This window comes from Hordeum vulgare, chromosome 2H (assembly GCF_904849725.1).
Source record: "Hordeum vulgare subsp. vulgare chromosome 2H, MorexV3_pseudomolecules_assembly, whole genome shotgun sequence".
Taxonomy (NCBI): Eukaryota; Viridiplantae; Streptophyta; class Magnoliopsida; order Poales; family Poaceae; genus Hordeum; species Hordeum vulgare.
In genome coordinates, this window is record NC_058519.1 from 652,728,390 (window position 1) to 652,749,980 (window position 21,591).

The following is a 21,591-nucleotide window of genomic DNA, read 5'->3' on the forward strand; positions in this document are numbered from 1 at the left end:
ATTATAGATATGTTGGATACTTATCAATCGACAAGCTTATCCATAGATTTGTTACTGGCCATGTGTAAACCCTAGAAATCTCAGGTGCCTATATAAGCTGAGGGGTTTAGTTTGTAGATGACACGCTATTGAAGGTCTAGATCCTAGAACTCATTCATATGATCTCGAGGTAGATCATTGTGAATATAATAAGAATAGGATGTAGGTTTTACCTCATGAGAGGGCCTGAACCTAGGTAAATATTTTAACCCTATTTTGCTTGTTACCATCTTGCTGAGATCATCAACATGGGACCCCGTACCCTAAATCTGCTGATTTTAGCACCGCCATTGGTGGCCCATGCAGATCCCGCTGATTGATTGCAAGAGCTCAATGTCGACTCTTAGGATCAATAATAACATGGGTTATGAGAATATCTTCATCCCCAACCATCTTTTCACCTTCAACAAGGCTTGCTCTCATCACAAATGAGATTGTCAGCTAAGGAAGTGAAGAGATGACCGAGAAATACATCATTGAAAAGATCCTTAGGGCCTTGGATGGAAAGTATGACACCGTGTGCACATTGATCGAAATAATGCCAAACTACAAAGATCTCAAGCCTACACAAGTCATTGGATGGATTGTTGCTCATGAAATGTCAGTCAAAGACAAAGAAGAGCCCCCACAACAAGTCAAGCGGTGCATACAAAGGTTCAAGTGACACCGCTGCTACCTCAAGCGTCAAACTTGTTACCAATGAAGAGATAAGACTCATGGTCAAGAAATTTAGCAAGTTCTACAAGCGTAGAGGCAAAGAGAGAAGCACTAACTGAAGATATGAAGAGAAGCATTCGTCTAATTGTGACCAAAATTGTTACAATTGTGAAAGGCTCGGACACTATTCAAATGAACGCACCCCCCCCCCCACACACACACAAAAAAAAAAGATGAGAAGAGTCACCTATAAGAAGAAGCTCAAGAGATGAGTCACCTCGAAGAGAGAGAACGAGTAGAGAAGATCGTCACTAACGAAGACCCTCCGGGAGAAGAAAGGACTCGGAGAATAAGAACAAGTACACCAAGAGCTACACAAGAAGAAGACATCAAGCTAATGTTGGTGAATGGGTATCCGACTCCGAATCTGAAAACAAATCCGAGCAGATCTATCACTCCAACTCCAACTATAGTCAAGATGAATGTGTTGCCAGATTAGCACTTGTTTCCTCCAACTCCTATTATTTATTTGATTCACCAAATAAAGGAATTGGAAGTTGATTCATGGCTAAAGTCCCAAAGGTATCACACCCTGAATACTTTGACTTTAATAGTGATGAGGATGACTTACTAGGAGATGATGATTTTCTCTTTGATAAAACTAGTGATGTTTGTCTAAATGAACTTGATAAATAATGCTAGTCAAGATAAGTCCTATGATGATGATAAGAAGGAGATTGAGCGTCTAGCTAAATAACTTAACACTCTTAAGTTATTTCATGAATCTACTCAAGAAGGTCATAGAGATATTCTAAGAACTCATGAGAAGCTACGCTTCGAGAAGCTAAATTTAGAGCAATAACATGAGTTTCTTATAGCTATCAATGACGATCTTCGAAAGAAGAGTTCTTCTTATCTAGACAAACGATTACTCTTGTCTACTTTTGTTCGACAAGTTAAATCTAAGCAAACTAGTAACAAAGGCAAGAATGGTTCTTCATCGACCTTAGCCTTGTTAATAGAATTTGAGAATTGTATGGAAGGAAGTGGTTTGTTGCTTTGGTTGATGTATTGGTTTGTGATTTTCAGTTTGTTCTGTGTTTGAGATTTTTTGATGTTGGTTATGGGAGAATGGATGTTTCTAATTACCAAGTTCTACACTAGCACTGGAAGAGGATTACCAGTTTCGATATGCTTGTTCTTTTTAGAAAGAATTCCCAAAAGATAGACCACCAACGCAAAGAATTTCTCACACCATACTTCAACACTCGGCAGTCAGTTCGAGATTCCAAGTGCATAAAAGAGAAACAACAACATGAACTAAAACAAATTAGGTGCGAACAAAATAAAATTTAGTTGATCCTCTCAATGGACACAAGCCTTCTGCTACGCTTCGGGGTGAAACCGGAGTGAATTCGTTGAATAACACTCAAACCATATCATATTTCAACAATAAAAAAGTTGGTTTTGGAAGCAGGATGGATGCGTACATGGTATAGTAATAGATCAGACTTAGACCGCAAACAAGATCATAATGCCGCGGAATATTTGGATGAGTTTATGTCGTAGCGTTCTTGCTTGTTCAAAAAGTATTTAGCATACTAGATGACTCATTGCGTCTTTGGTGTAAAATCCAAATACGTCTGAGAAGTTAAGCAAGCTATTTAATTTAAGGCCTCCTTTGATTTACATGATATGCATAGGAATTTTTATAGGATTTAGACCCTCTGGATTTTTTTCCTATAGATGTTGGATTAATGGGATTTTATTCCTCAGGAATCAATCTATAGTATTTCTTAGTTCAGTTTCACAAGAAAACTAGTATTAGGTTTGGACTTCATGTAAAAATCCATCTGTTTTGCTCATAGCAATCCAGTGGACAGGGCATCCTATTCATGTTTGTTTCCTTTTCCTACCACTTCTCCAATCATGTAAATCAAAGGTGGCCTAAGGATGTACTAAGGTTGAGACACTTATTTTGAGATGGAGGGAGTATTATATTCAGTCACATGCAAAGTATGCTTTCAACTTAATTATGACATGACGATCTATAATAGAATGTAAGTTTAACCTCATGAGCTAAGTTTCATTCCCTAATTTTCTGTTGGCACTGCATTTGTTATTTTGTGGGATCAATAAGTGTTCCTATTTTTCTTAATTTATGTATGGATGATAATAGATTGGCGAATTAGTGTACATTGGTTGTCATATAAGCATTAGGGGTTGTGAACATTGGTTGCAGGTGCTGCGAACATTGGTTGCATTAGAAGATTGATGAATTAGTGTACTAAGTGTGAGCATGGCCTGCATGCAAGTAGAGATGGATAGGGAGAAGTGAGTGCATGCAGTGGCTTGGTTATAGGTTGTTGTCGGGTCATGTGGATCATGGTTCATGGAGATAGTAGAGTAATTCTAGGAGGGGGAAGTTTTTTTTTAAAGGAGGAACACAGCCTCCGGCCTCTGCATAAATCGACGCATGGAGCACCCAAGTTTGATGCACCCACGTGATGAACAGCAAAATTTAAAAAATAGAAAAGAAATTCAAAAAATTATGAAACTCCGGGGGCATTTTATTATGAGAAAATGTTTTACAAGCTTGCAAAGTTTGGTCACCAAATCACATCGATTGACCACCATATGGAATGAAATACAAACTCTTGCTCTGCACCCAAGTTTCAGATTTATGTCGAGCACAAACTTTGCTTTTTGTACAGAGATCCTCAGTTGTCACTTGGGCATAAAATTTTAAAAGCACCTAAAACGTTTTCTCATAATCGGATCCGGGAAGTTTCTGATTTTTCTGATTTGATTTGCTAAGTTTCGATTGTGGGTGTAGCGGGATTGCAATGTCCCTGGGTGTAGAACAGCCACACTCTTCTAGGAGGTAGAAGTGGTCATGCGGTTAGTGGTTAGTGGAGTATGGCGTGAGTTCATGGGTCATGGATCTGTGCCAAACTTTGTATACATAGCCATTTTGGGTCGAGAAATGAGGCCATGAGGGTTGAAGAGAAACAATGTAGCCACAATGCTCACCAAGGAAGAGTCTCTGGGCAAAGCCATTGTGTTCTTCCTTGGTGTATATGTGTGTATGTTCTTATGTGTTTGAGAGATAAATTGAGGAGTTTGACTGTTTGAGAGAGTTGTGAGAGAGAAAAAAAGAGGATGCGAGATGCGGCACCATTTGGTTCTCCGGCGGTGCCTTGGCGTCAGTGGTGGCTTACCTTCTTGGTTGTGTCTTCTTGAAGACGTTGTTGTGGTTCTCTCCGTGTCATGGTTTCAGGGTGAAAACCCTCGTCCATTTTGGACTCGACAATGACGACGCTTCACACCATCTAACCTCTTGAGGGCGTTGTCATGAAGTTTAGGTGTGCTAGGGCTAGTATTAAATGAAGAGTACTTTTTGCTGTGTACATCTTTGATGTAGAGGATGGGATGGGATCTTGAGCTCGTTTGTTGGTGTATCTCCTAAGATACCATCACAATGAACCAATAGAAAAACGCCCCTTCCTAGAAATATAACTAACAGTATGTTTTATCCCTTATTTGCCATGTCATTCCAGAGCAAGGCACAGTACCTAACCAGTCATACACGCTAGTCAGAAAATATCGTACAGGTACAAAGAGTTAAACGAGGCATAATAGAATAATTTCTTCAACTACAAGCACAACCCTGCATTTAATTGCTGCACTCAGCTCACGCAACCTTTTTGTGTACCTCCACTGAAGAAACAAAGACTATGAACTCGATCATTTCTTCAAGTAGAGGAGCTCGTCTCCCGTCTCTTCCGGATGCCAACTCGGAGCCGCCAAGCATTAAGAGCAAAATCTGGCAATAGAGACGCGAGGAAACACTGGACCGAGTGGCGCCAATAGGGGACACATCTTGCCTCGTAACCAATGCAGCGAACACCGGCTTCCGCGTACTCCTGTGGGGAAGGTACGAACAACGAGTCGCCAACTCGGGACATCTTGGTAGCGACGTACAATGGAATCTACAGTTGGAAGAGATAATTGTGAAGTAGTAGTATATATCAGTGGAGAAACGATCGCCCCTAAAATTGTGGCACGCATGCCGTGGGCGTCGTCGATCCTATTGAAATTACTGAACGACCACATAATGGGGTGTCGGGAGTCGGGACTCCCAGGTGCTATCACATTTTTTTTGTTTTCTTAATTGGAATACTACGAAGGAGGAAATCATAATTTGATAGGAATGGCCGTGAACACGTCATTTGTTATGTTACTGCTCTAATGGTTAGTGCCCTTGACTCTGGGGTTAAACCCAAACTCCCATTCTCGTTCTGTAAGGTGCTCTTCACTCATATCTACTCATTCTGTAAGGCGCTCTTCAACATGGGCCCCATTATGGGAATGCGTTAACCATAGAATGTTGGCCCCGCAGGTTGCCATGGCCCCACCTGAATGCGTTAAAAGATCATGTTATTTCTAGTAATGTACTAAAAGTTATTAAATGACATGCTAAAAGTAAGGGCTCTGTTGAAAAAAGTGTCAAAAAAGTTTCAAAAAGTCCCTCTCATAGGGACTTCTTCCTTTAGTCTCAAATACCTCCTTTTAGTCCCTAAAAGTCCCTCCTGTTTCTTTCACATGGGACTAAAAGGGACTTTTTTTTAATCCCTACACCAAAAAGTCTCTGAAAAGAAACACCCCCTCAACCGGATGTCCTTCCAGTCATCTTTTGCCAGAAGTTATGGGATAGTATTAAGGAGGCGATCATGCCAGTTAATGTTCCAAGAATTATTCATTCGATCACTTGACATATGCTGCTTGAACTTGGGTGTGATAACCCTGATCCCGATTAGGCATTTGAAGCCAATCATGGTGATCAACATTTTTCAGCACATTTTCACTAAGACTATGCATGACTAGGCCCGCCCCTGTCACGGATAGGCTTACACAGCCCAATCAGTTCGCCCTCCTTAAGGGGTAATATATTCACGCAGTGATTCTGGCCCTTCATGAAGTTAATGTTTATCACCGTAAGGGAACAGTCCTTAAGCTGAACTTATATAAGGCCTGGGAAAGCTTAGGCGGGTCCTTCCTCCACCAGGTCTTGGAGAGGAGGGGTATCCATGACCGTTTAGATTTGTTGGATCATGCATATATCATCTCTATTGGTGGCACTTTTTTATTTTTAGAAAAGGAGGTTAAACCCCCGGCCTCTGCATCAATCGATGCATGCAGCCATCATATTAATTATTCCACAAAGGTCTAACAAGAGTATACATCAAACCACCCAAAGCAACCACTCACACCTACAAACTTAATAATGTGGAGTGCTCTCACTCCCCATATCTAAGACCGGTGTTGTTTTCAATCCATCCGCATAACGTATCGGGAACAACAGACGGTGCAGCGCACCTAAAACGCACACCTCACGCACACGTTTTACCAGCCGCCATCATCCTCGAACCACTGACCCATCTTCAGGAAAGAGATCCGCATCATCCTTGCCAGTCCAATCATCCGCCGACGCCACCACGACGCCCAACGGCGCCACCGCCCTGCGCTCATCCGTCCAGATGCGAAGACTTCGGGAGATCTGTCGTGCATAGCACCTGCCAACCAGGCATGACTCTGCGTAGCACCTGTCGGCCAGGCATGACTTGATAGCTCCATCGAAACTTCGTGCAAGACGAAGCCGCTCCACCTCCTGCCGCAGTCTGCCAGCGCTGCTCCACAAACGATGGTCCCAAGAGAGAAACGGCACCGCAGTACCGCCATCGTCCGATCTGGAAGACCAGGTCCTAGGGTTTCCCCCGAAGCAGTGCCCACCACCACCAGCCGTTCAGGACCCACACAGTGCCCATCACTACTCAGCCCTCAAGGCGACGCCTTCAGGAAGGTCACGACATCAAAGACGCCGCCGCCGCCCACCGGAGTTAGGGTTTTCACCCGAGAGCCAAGGAAGGGGAGCAGAGGAGCAGATGTATACCGACATCTCCAAAAAGAATAACGGCGCCCTTGAGCGTCGTCGTCGGCATGGCCGGCCTGGGCCAACCAAGGGGTTTCCCCAATCCGAATCTCCTCCACCGGCTTCACCCGCCGATAGGGCCCCGGCAACCACGCCGGCACCGCTAAGAATCCGCAGGAGAGAGGCCCACATATCAGGACCTGGGGGCGCAGGTGGCGGTGCGGGCAGCGGCCGACGAAGAGGAACAGCACACCTCCACAACGACGCTTCCAAGAAAGATAGCGGCACCCGCGGGCGTCACCGTCACGGCTCCGATGAAGACCGGAGCAAGGATTTCTCCCGGAGCTACGCTGGATATCCACCGTCACCGACCGCTGAGCATGGCCGCCACGCACCAGCCAAGGCCACTGCACCGTGCGCCCTGGACACTGCTCGTGCCCAGCCGACCAGCGCAACCTCGCCCGGCTGCCGCTCCCTACCACAAGGGCCGAGAGCCTCGCCAGATCCGGCCATGGAGCCCCGGATCCGCCCTCCGATTGGCGAGATCACCGGATCCCGCAACCGCCGACGCGAGGCGCCGCCGCCATAGCCCGAGGGCCGACGCGAGGGGCCCCGCCGCCGCCATCCCCGGGGCGCGCACGGCTTCGCCGGCGTCCCCTCCGGCAGCGGCGAAGCGGGATGGGGGCGGAGATGGGGTCCGGTGGTCCTGCTTGTTCGCCGTCGGGGCGGACTGCTGGCTAGAGGTCACGGCTCGGCGTGAAGGGCTCGGCGCGAGGGGCTGGACGACGGCAGGAAGAGGAGATCGTGGCGGTGCACGTCGGCGCGAGGAGGTCGGGGAGGCCGGACAGGCGGCGCGGCGCGAGGAGAGGGGCGACGGCGGGGCGGTAGCTAGGTTTCCCGATCGAGTCGTCCTCGACTGCTACGATCCGTCCCCATATTGGTGGCACTTAAATCAACATTAATGAAGAACTGGGTCCCTAATTAGTTCTTCGTATGGAGTGAGGCTGGGGCACCCCACCGTCTCCTCTTTAACCTTAAGGCGAAAGCCCTAGTTGTTATCTAGGGAAATGCCAAAATAGTCGGCCACATTTCTCGTGTACTTAAGCATATTCTTAAAGGAAAAAGGCACCATCTACCTCTAGATGACACCGAGATCATGGTGTAGGAGTTGAAACATGAAATTATGAACCTTCAATTCTTACCCATCTTCTTTGAGGCCATGTCGGGACTAAAGATCAACTTAGACAAGAGAGAAGTTGTACCATAAAGGTTATGTTAGAGTTGTGTCGAATATTGTGTACAAGATAGGTTACAGTTGAGCTTGTAGTTGTATTGTGTTTAGATAGGATATGGAGTCGTGTCCAAGCAGGACACTTGTATCCTAGGCCTCTCATATATAGCAGGGCTAGACACACGATGTAACCTATGTCAACATAATAGCACACGCGTGCGGGGGAGCCGGCGACGTGTGCCGGCGCCCGGACGGCCGGGGTGCGGTATTGTGATAGTGTCACGGGAAGGAGCGCCCGTAGTCATATGCCCCGGGGATGTAGCCGTATCGGTGAACCTCGTTAACAAATCTCGGTGTCGTGCTTGTGTGATGGCTTGATCCTCGGTAGATCGGCGGAGAGCCTCAGATTTATTCTAACAAGTGGTATCATGAGCAAGGTTACGAGGAGGCTGCGGATTTTACTGATCTAGAGGAGCTGTGGATGTCGACGACGATCGGTGCATGGTTGAGAGATCTAATTAGCATGCTCGAATTCGATATGTTTGGCCGCCGAGTAGGAAGGCCAGGAAATCGAGTTGGAAGTTGTTTTGGATCGAGGCAACGGAGCAAAATTGAAAATCGTCGATGGCAGCGAGATGCAGTGATTGAGCGGCGGCGACGGAGTCACAGAAGTTCTCGACGGAATCGGGATGATGTGCTGCAGCTCGAGTCCACTAGCTCGATCAGGTCGATCGAAGGTGGCGGCGCACTCGGATTGGCTGGAGGACGGCGCGCAACACTAAGCTAGCGCTAGGGCACAAGTCCTACGACAGGAACAGGGCGAGGCGTGGAATCCCAAAGCCAGAGTCGACCCAGGTGGTGTGCGCAGGAGCCGGGGCTGGTGCGCGTGCATGGTGGCAGCAGTGGGCCTGGAGATGCCCAATGCTAGTTGCGGGCCGAAGCGCTGGACGCTGCAGTACAAAAGCGAGTTGAGGCGTGAGTTGCTGTCGAAATAGAAGGCAAAGGGCACGTGATTTGTTTGTGAAATAAAAGACAACCTACACATGGCGTACGTATAAGGGAGGAGTATGGAGCGCGTCGTGGTAAGATCATGCATACACATGGCGTCAAGCAATGCATGGAGATGTGTGGAGGGCACGACGCACGCAGGGTGGAGCATGGTTGTAGTCGGTTAATTTCGGTTGGGTCGGACTGGACTGTCTGACGGATCGATGGGGATGTCGGTCAAAGCAGAAGATGACGGTGATTTCAGCAACGACGACATAGGAGCATGATGCTGATGGTGGCCAACTTCTGGGACGTGGAAACACGTGGTGTAGGCGTGAGGGCTTGTGCGGCTTTGACGGACTATGGCGCAGGGTTGATTCAAGGCAATGTACACATGAGAGCTTGAAGTCAACGAGCCGCGAGGTAGCACGGCCAGTTACATGGAATCATGTTGAAGGTGGAGCTGGAGTCTAGTGGAAGATTTCACTATGTGCTGATGGAGGGGCTACGACGTAAATGCATGGAGAGTCGAAACCTATTTCAGCGGATAGCGAGAGACACGTGGATCGGACTGGTTACCAGTGGTCTGATGGAGACGTGATACTCGGCATCGGTCGGTGAAGATCGGTGGTACTCTGCGGTATGGGTTGAGTGGTGTGGGTTCGCGACCCTTGAGACTCGACAGGCACAGCAGAGGCTCGACGCGGTAATAATGGCGAGGCGTGCGGTACGCACGGGACATGGAGACGGGCCAGTCCTCTGGTGGTCATACATGTGGTGAGACAAACTGCGAATTTGACTCGAGATGGCTACAAGCAATGGTGAAATTCCTTCAAGTTTCACACGGGTGGTCAAGGAAGAGCGGTGATGTTGAGTTCGGGTAACTCTTATGTGCGACACCCAATATGAGTTATTCACTTTCACGTAGGTCAGTGATCGGTATGCGATGGTGTTGGATACTCTTGAAGTTGGGAGCGTAATTAGAGTAATGTGGAGCTTAATTTCGTTCGAGCGTTGACTATAGTCAGGAAAAGAAGGAACTACAAGTTGCAGGTGGAGTCACATGAAGTCTTTGGAGTAGCAGCAGTGCTCATGGGATAAGCTCAAGTCCAATGTACATGGAAGTTTGACGCATGGATGAATTCAAGGTGGTGGAGAATATTCGTCAAGGTGGAGTTTGTTAGAGTTGTGTCGAATATTGTGTACAAGATAGGTTATAGTTGGACTTGTAGTTGTATTGTGTTTAGATAGGATATGGAGTCGTGTCCAAGCAGGACACTTGTATCCTAGGCCTCTCATATATAGCGGGGCTAGACACACGATGTAACATATGCCAACATAATAGCACACGCGTGCGAGGGAGCCGGCGACGTGTGCTGGCGCCCGGACGGCCGGGGCGCGGTATTGTGATGGTGTCACGGGGAAGAGCGCCCGTAGTCATGCCCCGGGGATGTAGCCGCATCGGTGAATCTCGTTAACAAATCTCGGTGTCGTGCTTGTGTGATTGCTTGGTCCTCGGTAAATCGGCAGAGAGCATCGGATTTATTCTAACAGGTTACCCGCTTGAGGAGCAGCAATGTATTATAGCCAGTCTCAAATTCAAATTGTCTCTGTACCCGTTATCCTTTCTTGAGTATCGGATCCTAATTGTCCATGATTTTGACCCTCTAGGAAGCGGGCCAAGGTTTTGATATGAGTGGTGGCATGGAAGTTTTACCTCCAAAGGGGCAAATCCATGCTTATCGACTCTTTCCTTTGTATCCTCCCCGTTTATATGATGGGGTTGTATATTGTTTTTAAGGAGGGTGCATGACGCCTTTGACATGGAATTTTCTGGCTTATTTTGGTAGGGGGCCAATGGATGCTAGAAGTAATTAATGATACGTCTATTTTACATCATTATTTTTTTAATATTAACCATGTTTTGTAGGTTATGTCACATATCTTTTATCAATTTTACCGCTATTTTCCAAGATTGCACAAATGTAAGGGACGTGCCAGAAAGATGTCATTATGGACCAAAACCAAAGTGAAGAAAATATTTTCCCCGGAGCGAGACAAAATTAAGAAGTTATTTTTAATAAGAAAGAGTGTGAGGGGCTGGATCCAGACCAGGGAGTGACCTATGGGGCCCAAGCAGCTAGCCCCTAGGTAGCTTCCCTACCATATGGGACATATATGGGGACACCCTTGACTCATATACGTTGCCCTTAGTCTTATATTGACTTCAAAAGTCTCCTAAGTGGTTAGAATTTTTTCGCCACCAAAGTGACACGTTTCTCCTAGAGGGTTGATTTATCTGGAACCACCCCTTCGAGTGGGGCAATCTGAAGCCATTCTCAGCGCCAACACTCAAGACATCATTGGGATCATTTTCAGCTACTCCATCATAAAAAACACAATCTCCATACCCTTTTCAATTTAGGAACTATTCCTTCTGCTCACTGGTGGGGTTCGACACTCTACTATTATCCAAAAGATCTACAATTGATCTCATACAGATGGCTACTTCCCTAAATACCAGTGGATATTCTCGATTCTCGTTCCATGGGCATGACACCCATGCTGAAGTAGGTGTGGCGGTTACTTAGGGATGAGTGGTGCGTATGGTTGCAACTTATCGAAGCTAAGTTTTTGTAGGGCTGCCCTTTCCTGGCTTGTGTTAACGAGAGGGATACCAGTTCGATAAAATCGTCCAATTAATTAAGCATGATATCCTCCTGGATATCAGCATCTCCATAGGTGATTGAGAAGGTACCCTCTTCTGGCTAGATCCATGTCTTGTTAAGAGTTCCCTTCATGCTGACTTCCTATCGTGTGGTTTGCTAATTGCCCCCCCCCCCCCCCCCCCAATGCTCCAAGTTCCCTTGCCTTTCCACAATGGGCATTAAAACATTTTCTTCCAATTAACATTTGTATCGAACACAACTTTGGGTTGGGATGTGCTGCGGCATGCCCTGCAGTGTTCGCCGGCAGCTATCCCACACGCTTTGTCGTGGATCCTTGCTCCTTCCAGACTTTACCGTTAGCTCAGCATACCTATGGATCACCTTGTCCTTTGTTTCTTGTCGATCCTCGCTTCTTACAGTTCTCCATGGACAATCCACTACCACTGGAAATGAAGATCTTCATTTGTTAAGTTGCTCGTGATCTCCTTGTATCGCGTATGGAGCTGACAAAGGGACATCAGGCTGGCGATGACTTGTGCACCCTTTGCGAGGTTCCCGAATCTAGGGCACATATCTTCTTCACTTGTCATTTTTCTTAGAGAAGGAGGTTAAAGCCCCGGCCTCTGCAACGTGTGCGTAAGGTGTGCGTTTTAGGTGTGCTGCACCGGCTGTTGTTCCCGATACATTATGTGGATGGATTGGAAACAACACCGGTCTTAGATATGTGGAGTAAGAGCACTCCACATTATCGAGTTTGTAGGTGTGAGTGATGGCTTTAGGTGGATTCTTCACTTGTCATGCCATCCGAAAACCTTGTGGAGCTATGTCCTTGAGGCTCTGGTCCTGAGTGGTAGGCCTCGAACCTGGGCGACTTTATAGATGACCATGTGCTCACCATACTCGTAATAGGAGGCGCCTTTGTTGGTTGGTTTTTGTGGCATTAACCTGGACCATGTGAACTACACGCAATGAAAATGCTTATTGAGAAGGTCTTCTTGTGGCATAGTTTTGACATTGTGTTTAAACTCGTGGGTTTTGTGCAGCAGTAGCATCCTCCATGTGCAAAACGGGACATGGGCCGTCTAGGTGTTATGTTGGATGGTCTTTAGCTAGGTGGTCGTCTGTGAGCTTGTTGCACCTCCTAGCAGTTGACTCCTCTATAGAGGCGTCATGTACCACTTGTTTTTTCCGCTTAAGGGTGTGTTTGTGGTATTGCCTCCTCGAACCTATTTTCATCTTCTCCGCACTTGTACTACTTGGTATGTTGGAGTTGGTTGACGTTTTATTGTAAAGCAGGATAGAAACTTATTTCGGAAGTAAATCGAAATAGCAACTTACAAAGATATACTCCCTCCGTTCCTAAATATAAGTCTTTGGAGAGGTTTCATTAAAAGACTACATACGAATGTATATAGACATATTTTAAATATACATTCATTCATTTTACTACGTATGTAGTCATTTAGTGAAATCTCTAAAAAGACTTATATTTAGGAACGGAGGGAGTAGTATATGATACCGCGCAAGATGACCGGTGTATTTCAAATATGTGGTCTTTGTCACCCATGTAAGAAAAAAAACCCTGTGAAAAGCCAAGGAACTTTATCTATTTTACTTACTAGACTTATTAGAATACAATTTATTTTGAACAAAATGTTACACCTGAACAAATATAGCCATAAGTGAATCCATGCAAAACAAAAATGTTGGCACAATAATAAAATTAAGTACCTGGCACTGCAAATCCACTTCATATTGTTTGTATTCAATGCTTACACTTTGGGAAAACAGATCAATATACCTGACAGGATGATCAATGAAAGTTAGAAATAATATTTTGTAATAGAAATGCATTTTTTTTCTTGTCTCTCCTTTGTGCTTAAGAAGTTATATTTAGCCCCCAATCCGTGCAAATTTCTTCTTGTTAAGCATATGCAGATTAATATACACACACTATAACTGATGTAAATGATCACACCAAAGTGCCAGCAAAGTGCTAGTGAAGTTTCCAAAAGAATAAAGCACCGCACTAGGAAGCAGCAGCGCACACAAGTCTTCCCATGTGACGGCTCCCCTCCTCTCTCTCTCTCTCTCTCTCTCTCTTCCATGCATGTAAAGACACATAGGCAAGTCATCATCAAAGATTCATTTTATTTCCAAATTTAAAAAGCTTTATTTCTCAAATCGCTAATTAAATTGGCAATCCACTTTCACCGTTAGCTTCCTCGTGACGAGATCTTTGAAATTAGATCTCAGGTTGACATGTTTTGATAATTTTTCCAACATATACCGCTTGCCAGATCAATATCACTTGCCATATTATGAGCCACTTAGTTGCTGGATTATATCATCGATGTTGTCAGGTAGTTGAACGCCAACATATACCACTAGAAAACTTTCTTTATGGCATTTATGTTGGTTGATGCCACATTTTTCTCTAATAGCACATATGCTCGTGTGTTGCAACGGAAGACGTAATTGACATGTCCACCTAAATGTATATCAATGCGACACGACAACATCCAGACGGTGCCATCTGACCGCACTAGAGACACACATGCTGAGGTTGAAATCTACTCCCTCCTTTGTTGTGGTTATCTCATGAAAGTCTTAAAAATGGATTATTAATGCAAGATTGGTGGACTCTGGAAGGATTAATTCTTTAATTATAGGGTCGCTCCATAGCAACAGTTCCGAAATTTGGTCTTACTTGCAAACACGCTTAATTTATGTTGATGCAACCATCCATGCAAATCTAACAATTTTATTCATTTAGAGCAAATCAGCGATGCTAGCGTGAATCCATTTAATTCCTTCGCTTCCTCTATTCCTTGGTTTTTGAACAGCCTTCCAGATTTCCACGCAATTTACAAATGTATATAAAGTGACGTATTCTCGTGCAAAGAGTTGAGGTTGGAATTTTTAATTAAATAATAAACCTGTTTTTTAGCACAAACTCATGCTGATCAGCTGGTTGGGGCCTTTGGAGTCAAGAGTTCCAATCCCAGAAAGCACAAATATTTTTCGCAACTCCTTAGTCTGCAGAAAAAAGGTTTCAATGCAGACGGTCCCAACATATTTTATTTAACATATCTAGCCAATTTAAATCAGGTAAAAACACACAGATATATATATTTGCTACTCCTTAGTCTGTAAAAGAGGTACACTACAAGCCCTTCTAACATACTTTATTTTACATATGTGGCCAACTTAAATGGGTAGAAAACATTTAATATTCTATAGCATTTAATTAGGTTAATTAAGGTTATGCCCAAAAAGAATTTTGTATTGGTTAAGATGAGTGACTAATAGTACGGTTGAAAAGTTATAGCACGATCATTTTAACATATTCTCTGTAAATAATAAAGACAAGGGACCTGAACGGGCTGAAAACAGAATGAACTTGGCCTACTGCAGCTGAGCACGAAATACTACACAATGTCCAAATACTAAACAGTGGATACAGAAGTTGGGCCAAAGCCCAACAGATAGAAAGAATGGAGAGAGACTTAATACTGGACCGCTGGTTATTTAAAAAACTATAAGTTTCTTTTTTATAAAACATAAGACGACGGATGGGCAGAAACACTCCATACTTTATTAGTAGATATAGATATAGATTGTTAACACTTGAATATTCGCTTTCTATCCTTAACTAACATTACAACCCCTAAAAACATACAAACATATTATCTTGCTAACTGTAAATAATTATTGTGCCAAATATTCACCATTAGCAAGGACGCCACCCAGTCGAATACCTATTTTCTCAAGTTAGAAAAAATGTCATTATATACCGACAATATAGATTCACAATTCTACCACTTCACCAAGACTTGTTCTTCATTTCAGCCATGACAGGAATACATGTATTGATGCACTATTATTACTATAGTAATTAAAGAGTTTTGAGAAATATCCACCTTAATATGGAAACAGTATTCGATGGGATAAAGTTGTAGATTAATCTATGTAAACTTCGAGCAACTTTTCCTCATTAATTAGAAAATAATAGTCTTCGTCTGATGGGACCAAGTTATAGCGGTGTAGATTAATCTCTAAAAACCTTGACCAATTTTGTTTCTTGGCATGGAAATACTACAATCATTTTTTAGAATTATCCTACTATCATTTTATGGTTTTATTTTTTTGGTGACATTCATTTTATGGTTATATAAAAATAGAATGCATGCTCAATTGGGCCTCTTACGGCTGTGGGAATATATAATAATAAGCCAGGGGCAAGATAGGTATGCGTTATTCACATGGGCCTCACATGTGGCAGGCCATACCAGGCATCTGATGAAAACCGCTCGGTTGATTTTTTTTTGTTTTGCGAAATACAGCTCGGTTGATTATATATAGCTTAAAATTTTAGCTACTCCTTTCGATCCGTATTAAATTTGTACTAATAAAGTAATAAAAAGTAATAAGGATACCGACCGGAGGGAGTACTTAATTTTCTAGTAAGGAAAGAAGCTAGCTATTTAACTTAAAATCTAGCTCTCTCTATGTAGAAAAGGCTACCTAATGTATTTGTTTATTTTGCAAAAAGGTTACCTAAATTCTTTGAAGAGTCTACCAGCTATATCCACGTTTATTATTTTTATGTAATTCCTAACACATGAAATTCGAAATAGAGCTTCAGCTTATAAAAAGAAAAATTAATTCAAATAATTTGAGCGATTTATTTGACATTTAGAAGATTCTTTAGCAATAGAAAAAATAGTTTATAACTGAATCATGAACCACTTTTCACAAAAATATATGTGGGTTATTAACAAAAAGGGACATACGTATCATGAATATTTATTTTGGGCAATGATAACAGTTTTTAGAAGTATTCGAATGAATAATGTTGCCCGTTATGATAAAAAAATCACATGGGGTAAAAACTAATTAGACAAATGAAGAATAATGTGTGATGGCATTTTGTAAACGAGAATAGTTTTATAATAAGTGATTCCTTGCTTTAGGAATGGTTTAAAAATTTAAAAACTGAATATGCTAAGTTTTGAAAATGCTCATGGACTTTGTCAAAATTGTTTTCCATGTGAAAATTTTGTTTTGATGTTGCAAAATAATTATAACACGTATGAAAATAAATATTTGCACATTTTCTCAAAGGTTCATGCAAATGTAAAGTGATAAAATAATTATCACATGTATGAAAATAAATGTTTGCACATATTTTCTAAAAGGTTAATGCAAATATAAAATGCTAAAACAATTATCACATGTATGAAAATAAATCTTTGCACATATGTTCTAAAAGGTTCATTCAAATTAACTCTAGGGAAATGTTGATTGTTTGACACAAGTTCATGCAAATAAATGATTTTTAGTATTTCATTGTGGTTTCACAACATATATATAAATAAAGAAAAGAAAAGAGAAGCCAAGAAAAGGAAATGAAATATGTAGAACATAAGAAAAAAATACATATGGCTGATCCACGCGGGGACAACGCGACCCCCTAAAAAGCCCAAAAATGATGGGAAAATGTTAAATGGTGCATAAAAATGGTCAGTTTCATCAAATGAGGAGTTTGATCGGACCATAATTTACAGCTGTATTCACCACAATGATCTTTAGAAGGTGCACCTAATCATGCTGAAGACGAGCAGACCAAGAAGTGGTCCTAAACAAGAAGTGACCCTAAAGAGAAGTTAAAAAGAAACTGACCAGGACTGATGGATATAAAGCAAAAAATGGGCAAGGGATAGTCGTCGATTTAACCATGACATTGAGGTTACTATTTTACAAACGTACGAAAGTTAGCCATCTTTATTTATACTAGCAAAAATGCATGTGCGTTGCAACGGAAGAAAACTATCAGGTTATGCAGGTGTGATAGATATAAAAAGGTATGAATCCAATGCAATAATGGCATAAGGATTTTTGAAATGTTATTTCACAAATTATATCTGAGTGATGTCAAGATGAGATAAGGCATTTTTAAAATGTAATTTCAAAAACTAAAAATATGATGCTCATCGCGGCTTGATTTGGTAAGGCGTCACAAAAAAATATTTTATGGCTGAGCAAACTGCAAAACACGGAAACCTTTTTTTATCCGACGCGAGGGACTAAATAAAATCATAGAACGACCTCTAGAGGTTTCCTAATAAAATCTTTATATAAACGACATCTAGTTTTGTTCATTATTAACATATGTGTTTAAATTATTGCAAACATTTTCTAAAAGTTGATAGACATGTTTTCCAAATTCTGAATATGTTGTGAATATCGGATCATTTTAAAAATCATGAACATTTTTTATTTAATGCAAATTTATTTGAAATCGTGATTTGTTTTATAATTTGTGCGCAATTTTTGAACTCATGAACATTTTATGACTTGCAGAATATTTTTTAAATGCACAAACAATTTATCATTTTTCTACTTTTTTCAAATTGGCAACTTATATTTTTTTTTGGTTCTTTTGTAATCTGTAATGAATTTAGAGAAGAAAAAACCAAAACAGGAATAAGAAAGTAAAGAAGAAAATACTAAACAGGGTGCCCTGATCTGCACATGGGCCGGCTCATGCATAAGAGTGGAAAAAAGGTCATAAAATGTGATTTGAATATCGGATCATTTTAAAAAATCATGAACATTTTTTATTTCATGACAATTTATTTGAAATCGCGATTTGTTTTATAATAGTGAGCAATTTTTGAACTCATGAATGTTTTATGACTTGTTGAATATTTTGTAAATACATAAACAGTTTAGCATTTTTTTAATTTTTTCAAACTGACAACTTTTAAATTTTTTGTTCTTTTGAAATCTGGAATTAGTTTAGAGAAGAAAAAACTAAAACAGGAATAAAAAAGTAAAGGAAAAAAATACTAAACAGGATGCCCTAAGCTGCACATGGGCCGACCCATGCAAAAAAGTGGTAAAAAGGTAGAGAAAAAGTAGAGAAAGCCAGGGATCAAACCTTGGTCTCTCGCGTGAAGGATTGCACCTTTGGCCATCACGCTAGTCTTCTGTTACTGGTCTATCTATATATCATTCTTTTGAGAACATAACAGGGGGTGGCGATTTTTGAAATCCGAAAAGTGAATCGTTTTTATACTTACGGTGGCATTGATGGATAATTTTTACCAACTTTAAAGGTAATTTTAATGACGGACGACAGAATCAATAGGTGTTTTATTATTATTAGGGAGAGAAGAGATTAGGGAGAGATACCACATTTCAAATACCGAAGCTAAGTGTTTTATATACCGAAGCTAAATGTAGTAGTACTGTTTTTGGTTTTGGTCTTGTTCGGTGCTTAACTCAAGAAATTGTTGCAAAGTGTCCACTTGTGTGAACTCAAAAAAGGTGCAGTAAGTACGTACGCATGCAGCTAATCAGTTACGGAAATACCGTGGGATAACTTACGCTTTGCTTGCTGCGTACACAGCGTAGAACGGGAACGCCGGCAGAATGACTGATGATCCGGACCCCATGTTGACGATGGCACCCCTCCGTTTGGTCACCATCGCCGGCACGACAGCTCGAGTGATCCGTGTGGCCGCCTCCACGTTCACCCGCACCACCGCCTCCCAGTCCCGAGTCTCCACCTCGTGGAAATAGGCCGCGCCAGGGTACGTCGCGCCGGCGTTGTTCACCAGGATCCCGACGTCCAGCCCCTCCACGGCTGCGGTCACACTCGCCACGCCGCGAGACATTTCTGGCGCATCCCCAGCGAGGTCGAACACCACGGTCCTAACCTTGCAGGATGGCGCAGCTTTCTGGACCTCCTTGCAGACAAGGGAGAGCCTTCTGGGATTCCGTCCGATCAAGACGAGGTGTAGGCCCTGGCGCGCAAGCTCGTGGGCAATGGCACGACCGATGCCATCTGTGGCGCCGGTGACCACCGCCCACTTTCCATAGCGCCGGCCCAGATCCCTCCCCGGCCGGATAAAAGAGCGATACAGCCATATGAGGAAGGTTGCCACGGAGACAACAATGGCATGGAGGCCGACGACGACAAGGGCCATAAACCACAAGGGATGCGAGCTTGGCCATGCTGGCGCTCTCGTCGCAGAAATCATCTCATCTAGATTCTAGAGTAGTAACACAGTTGTGTAGCTATCGTGCTGCACAACGAGCCAAATCTATAAGAGCGCAGCATATCAATTTAATTCCGTCCTTTTCTAAAAAAATCGATTTAATTCCGTAAATACAGTACATGCCGCAGGCGGTATACGGTATACGGGTGTCGGCGGGTTTGTGTACAACACGCACGTGACATTATGGACGGCGTACGTCCTACTTTCGGCGGGTTTGTGTACAACACGCACGTGACATCATGGACAACCTGAAAATCAATGCCATATAGCGCCACTTTCGGCGCCTGCTGCAATGCAGGCCGCCTCGCACGGTGGCGGCAGGTCCCACCTGCTGCGGCCCGTTCCATGGCATGGGTGGCTGAAACGGAATCCTGGCCGGCCGCCTCGCCTGGTAGCGCAGGCCCCAGTCGCCTCGGCCCGTGGCGGCAGGTGCCACGCGTCACCTGGCGCGCCTGCAGCTACAAGGGGTGGGGTTTTTTTTCTGCAATTTGATACTGCGTGTGGTCCTTTTCAACAATTCAACTAAGACACTGGTCCTTTTGACAGGAATTCCGAATTTCAATGATAGACGAAAGATTAGCAAGACATGTGAAATTAAGAAAAGAAAGTATCGTGGAAGAAGAGATGCTTTGCGATTGGTGGAGGACAGGTGACCTTTTGCATATGTCTAACCTGGAAAATAAGAACCCCCCCCCCCCCCCAAAAAAATCCCTTTTGGAGTCCGAGCTTCAATTAATGGGGCCGGTTTTTTTAATTAAAAAATCATTTTTTATAGATACACATGGAGGCATAATGCATAACTGTGGAAATTTTCAGGATGAAATACATTGAAACGAGGGCTATGCAAAAAAAGACAAATCTGGAATTTTTAATCCATGATACTATTCATCATGCAAGGCTATGAATTTCTATTTCTTATACAGATGGAATTTGAAGTTATTTCATCCTGAAATTTTACACACATACATACAACATCTTTGTTTACCTGTACACATGTTTTCAGATTTTTTTGAAACTGAAAAGAAATTCGATCTTAAAAAAAGAAGAAAAAAACAGCCTCGAAGGAGGCCGAGTGCCAAAACGCCTCACTCCGGCCTTATAGGTTTTTTTTTTCTCATAACTACAACAGGTCTTAGAGTAAGTATAATAAAATGAAGTAAGCAGACTATAAGGATTTATATATTACTTCCCGTGTTCATAAATAAATATGTTTTGGATGAGGAAGAGATGCAGACCGTAAATTATAGCCAACCGCAATATGTGCTCCAACAATTTTGTGAATGTAAGATGGAACATATATTAATAAAATAATACATCTCTATAGAAAATTACTGTACAATAGTGGACTATAAGACCACTTACATGATACTTTTGTCTATATGGAGTTAAATTAAGGAGTGGATCCATGCAATAGCTCACCTCTATGAGTGCTCCTAAGTAAAAATATTTAATGAGAGGAAAGAGATGGACTTATTTTAAATAACATTATATCCAAATCCAACACTTTGAATAATTAATAACGCTAACTCTTGATTATATGTCCTATTTATATAGGCAACTATTGACAAAAAGAGACGAGTGGTTAAAGTTCTTAATGCACCATCCTACTGTCTGATACTCCCTCCGTTTCATAATATAAGTCTTTTTAGAGATTCCACTAGAGGACTACATACGGATGTATATAGACATAATTTAAAGTGTAGATTTACTCATTTTGCTATGTATGTAGTCCTTTAGTGAAATCGCTTAAAAGACTTATATTTAGGAACGGAGGGAGTAGATGGGTGGATAAAGATAAACAAAACTGTCATTAATTGAAGAAATGTCACTGTGCTAGCTTTACCAACCGGCAATTACGATCACACGATATACAGACCACTTTACAACCTGCAGCTTGTACTGTAGTACGTACAGTAGTTAGCTTTGCGTAGCTTGCAACTTAGGTGCATGCGTACGTACGTGTTGCAACACTTGAGTCCACACTCGTCACTGCACACTAACTTCTTG

General features: G+C 42.7%; 1 protein-coding gene across 1 annotated transcript; it reads right to left on the bottom strand.

The window, feature by feature from the left end:
- Window positions 1-4,451: 4,451 nt before the first annotated feature.
- Window positions 4,452-19,530, bottom strand: LOC123428919 (very-long-chain 3-oxoacyl-CoA reductase-like protein At1g24470). Its single transcript, XM_045113017.1, has 3 exons — window positions 18,911-19,530; window positions 13,247-13,316; window positions 4,452-4,688 (listed from the first exon to the last, which is right to left on the bottom strand). The coding sequence occupies exons 1-3, from the start codon at window positions 19,510-19,512 to the stop codon at window positions 4,452-4,454; spliced, it is 909 nt and encodes a 302-aa protein (XP_044968952.1). The 5' UTR covers window positions 19,513-19,530.
- Window positions 19,531-21,591: the final 2,061 nt, after the last annotated feature.

Excerpts from the sequence above, each read along its gene's own strand:
- LOC123428919 (XM_045113017.1), bottom strand. The coding sequence starts at position 19,512 with ATGGCCCTTGTCGTCGTCGGCCTCCATGCCATTGTTGTCTCCGTGGCA. Across the intron at positions 13,317-18,910 it reads GTGTACGCAGCAAGCAAAGC|GTATATTGATCTGTTTTCCC; the intron begins GTAAGTTATCCC and ends TCATCCTGTCAG. Across the intron at positions 4,689-13,246 it reads AAGTGGATTTGCAGTGCCAG|ATTCCATTGTACGTCGCTAC; the intron begins GTACTTAATTTT and ends TTCCAACTGTAG.